Consider the following 2,505-nt stretch of genomic DNA (forward strand, 5'->3'; position numbering starts at 1 on the left):
GACGTGGCAGTGGGCCGATTTTGCCCATCTTCGAACTTAACCTTCTTATGGAGCCAAGAAATACGTGTACCAAGTTTCATCATGATATCTCAATTTTTATTCAAGTTACAGCTTGCACTGATGGACGGACAGCCGGACAGACAAACATCCGGATTTCAACTCTACTCGTCACCGTGATCACTTTGGTATATAGAACCCTATATCCGACTCTTTTAGTTTTAGGACTTACAAACAACCGTTGTGTGAACAAAACTATAATACTATAGTTTGTTGCAAAAGTATAAAAATTGAAGAGGTACAACAACCAAATTTGCCTAGAGCAATTGTTATAAGAACTCCCACCGATAGTGTGAAAATAGATGAAATCGGAAGATAATCACGCTCACTCCCCATATAGTTAAAATCATTAAATTTTAGCCCCCGATATGATTTGAGAGAGCTTTTAGGGAGTCTTGGTCAACATTTTATGATGGGCGTGGCATTACGCTCTTTCAGGTGAAATCACATATTTCGAGACTTACTCTATCGGTATGTAAGATTCTTAAGATTCTTCTGATACTCCTATATTCTTCTCCTTGTTCTTTACTGTCGTTAACAACAGCGTGCCTGTCGTTTCTGCTTTTTTTAATTTGGCGCTAATTGGATATTCCAAGCGAAGCCAGGTCCTTCTCTACCTGGCCTTTCCTGGATTTCCTATTGTATATTACAGTATTAAAATGGGCGAAATCGGGCTACCACATCTATTTCCTATACAGCACAATTTTAAATTATATATGATTCTTACAGTATATAAATCCCGAAGCATATAATATATCCAGATAAATCTCCATTCAAACCCCAGATACCCGGTTCTAATCTCTAATTTTTTACCGAAAATATCGGTCAACCTGTTAGTTATGTACATATGTATATTAGTGAAATTCGAAAAAATATTTTCCCCCGTTTTGATCCTTGCAAGTTGCGGGAATATAAAATTTTCAGTTATACCCGAACTTAGCCATATATAATATATAAAAGTGAATATTATTACCGATGTTTTATCAAAAAATTAATTTTAGGTAAATAAAATAATTATCTAAGTAATAATTACTTTTAAAATTTGTTCTATGACTTTCTTGTTTACATTTATTTCTGTCATTTTGACAGTTCTTCTCTTCTTATGCAAACGTTTTGTTGTGCCGTTTTGATCAAACGGCCGAAAACTTCGGTTTAATCTGAACATACATACATTTACTTGCTACATACATATGTACAGATATTTATACAGATATATATACAGATGTATGTAGCAAGTAAATGTATGTAATAAGTATAAATATGTGTTTATGTATTACGTGACTTATTGAGCAAGGAACAATGCATGTCGGTTCGACAAGTAATCCGAAACTTACCGCGCACAAAATTCCGTAGTGATAACATTTTGTAGTTTATCTGCGTTTGTGATGATTTGTGATCTCTATATATTTATTTTTGTTGTAATGTATTACTATGCTGTCACTTCACAATCAATACCACATATTTATTGATTATTTATTTTTGAATAATATTGTATTTATTTTTTGTTGTTTTTCACTAGACATGTGCGCTCACAATTTCCTTTGCACGAAAATAACTTTCTTAAATATTTTACCCAAAGATAGTAAAAAAATATTTATTTTATTTCACTTTTAACTATTTTATTCGCTTTTAAATTCGATCAGAGCGACAACCGAACCGACGTGTGTGCAAAACGAGACTGAATCGGAAATGTTACTGTACATGCTTGCACTTATCAGCGTGTTCGCAAGAATACCCAGAATAAAATATTGACAAACATTGTATTTGTGAATGTAGTCATAAATCAAATAATAGCTTACATAATTTTGATATTTTTATAAATATTGTAAAAAGACGACCAAAAATATATAATAGGGCAAAAGTTAAAATATTGTTGTGATAAAAAATTAATAAGAAAAAAAAAAATAATAAATAAAATAATGAAAATAAATAATAAAAATGTATAATATGTTTACATAAAAAATTAAAATATAGTTATGCAAAAACAAAAAAAGCTCACTGCGCTAGCCGCAAACGCGAGAGAAAAAGCTTCGAAAATAAGTAAAAATCACTATTTAATACCTTCTACTACGAAATTTATAAATTAGTGACAATATAGCCATATTAGGTATACAAAAAAGTTTAATAAAACTAGAAAAAAATATTTGTTTATAAAAATGTACTTTGTTTTTATAAAAAAAGTCGAACATTTTGAATGTTTATCTCATTGGAAGGCTGAGAAAAAATTGTAAACAATATATCGCCTAGTTATCTTCATAATGAAAAACTTTTATGTACTTTTAGGTACTTTTTTCATGAGATCAAATTTTGAAAATTTATAAATCCAAAATTTCACATTGAGTCAAAAGAATAAATATTTCTTGTGCATTATTTTTTAAAAAATGTTTTGCACTAAAAATTTGTTTAAATATACATAGATCTTGGGTAGAAAGAGGCATTTGGTAAAAA

The 2,505-nt window shown here is 30.0% G+C and overlaps 2 protein-coding genes across 9 annotated transcripts in view; one reads left to right on the forward strand and one right to left on the reverse strand.

The window, feature by feature from the left end:
* LOC108968745 (serine protease inhibitor 42Dd-like) overlaps positions 1 to 2,505 on the reverse strand; it is a 32,008-nt gene that overhangs the window by 18,221 nt on the left and 11,282 nt on the right. Inside the window, exon 1 of one of the 8 annotated variants that reach the window (XM_018932963.1) lies at positions 1,392 to 1,743. The exons of the other annotated variants lie outside the window; for them this stretch is intronic. Within the exon in view, the coding sequence (XP_018788508.1) occupies positions 1,392 to 1,419 (28 nt within the window). The 5' untranslated portion in view covers positions 1,420 to 1,743. Of the gene's footprint in view, positions 1 to 1,391; positions 1,744 to 2,505 lie in introns of those variants that run through there. 8 annotated transcript variants of the gene reach the window in all.
* The window catches only part of LOC108968746 (serine protease inhibitor 42Dd-like), a 16,876-nt gene that overhangs the window by 5,622 nt on the left and 8,749 nt on the right, over positions 1 to 2,505 (forward strand). The gene's annotated exons all lie outside the window — the stretch shown is intronic.

This window comes from Bactrocera latifrons, unplaced genomic scaffold (genome assembly GCF_001853355.1).
Source record: "Bactrocera latifrons isolate USDA-ARS-PBARC rearing strain unplaced genomic scaffold, ASM185335v1 scaffold_228, whole genome shotgun sequence".
Lineage (NCBI taxonomy): Eukaryota > Metazoa > Arthropoda > Insecta > Diptera > Tephritidae > Bactrocera > Bactrocera latifrons.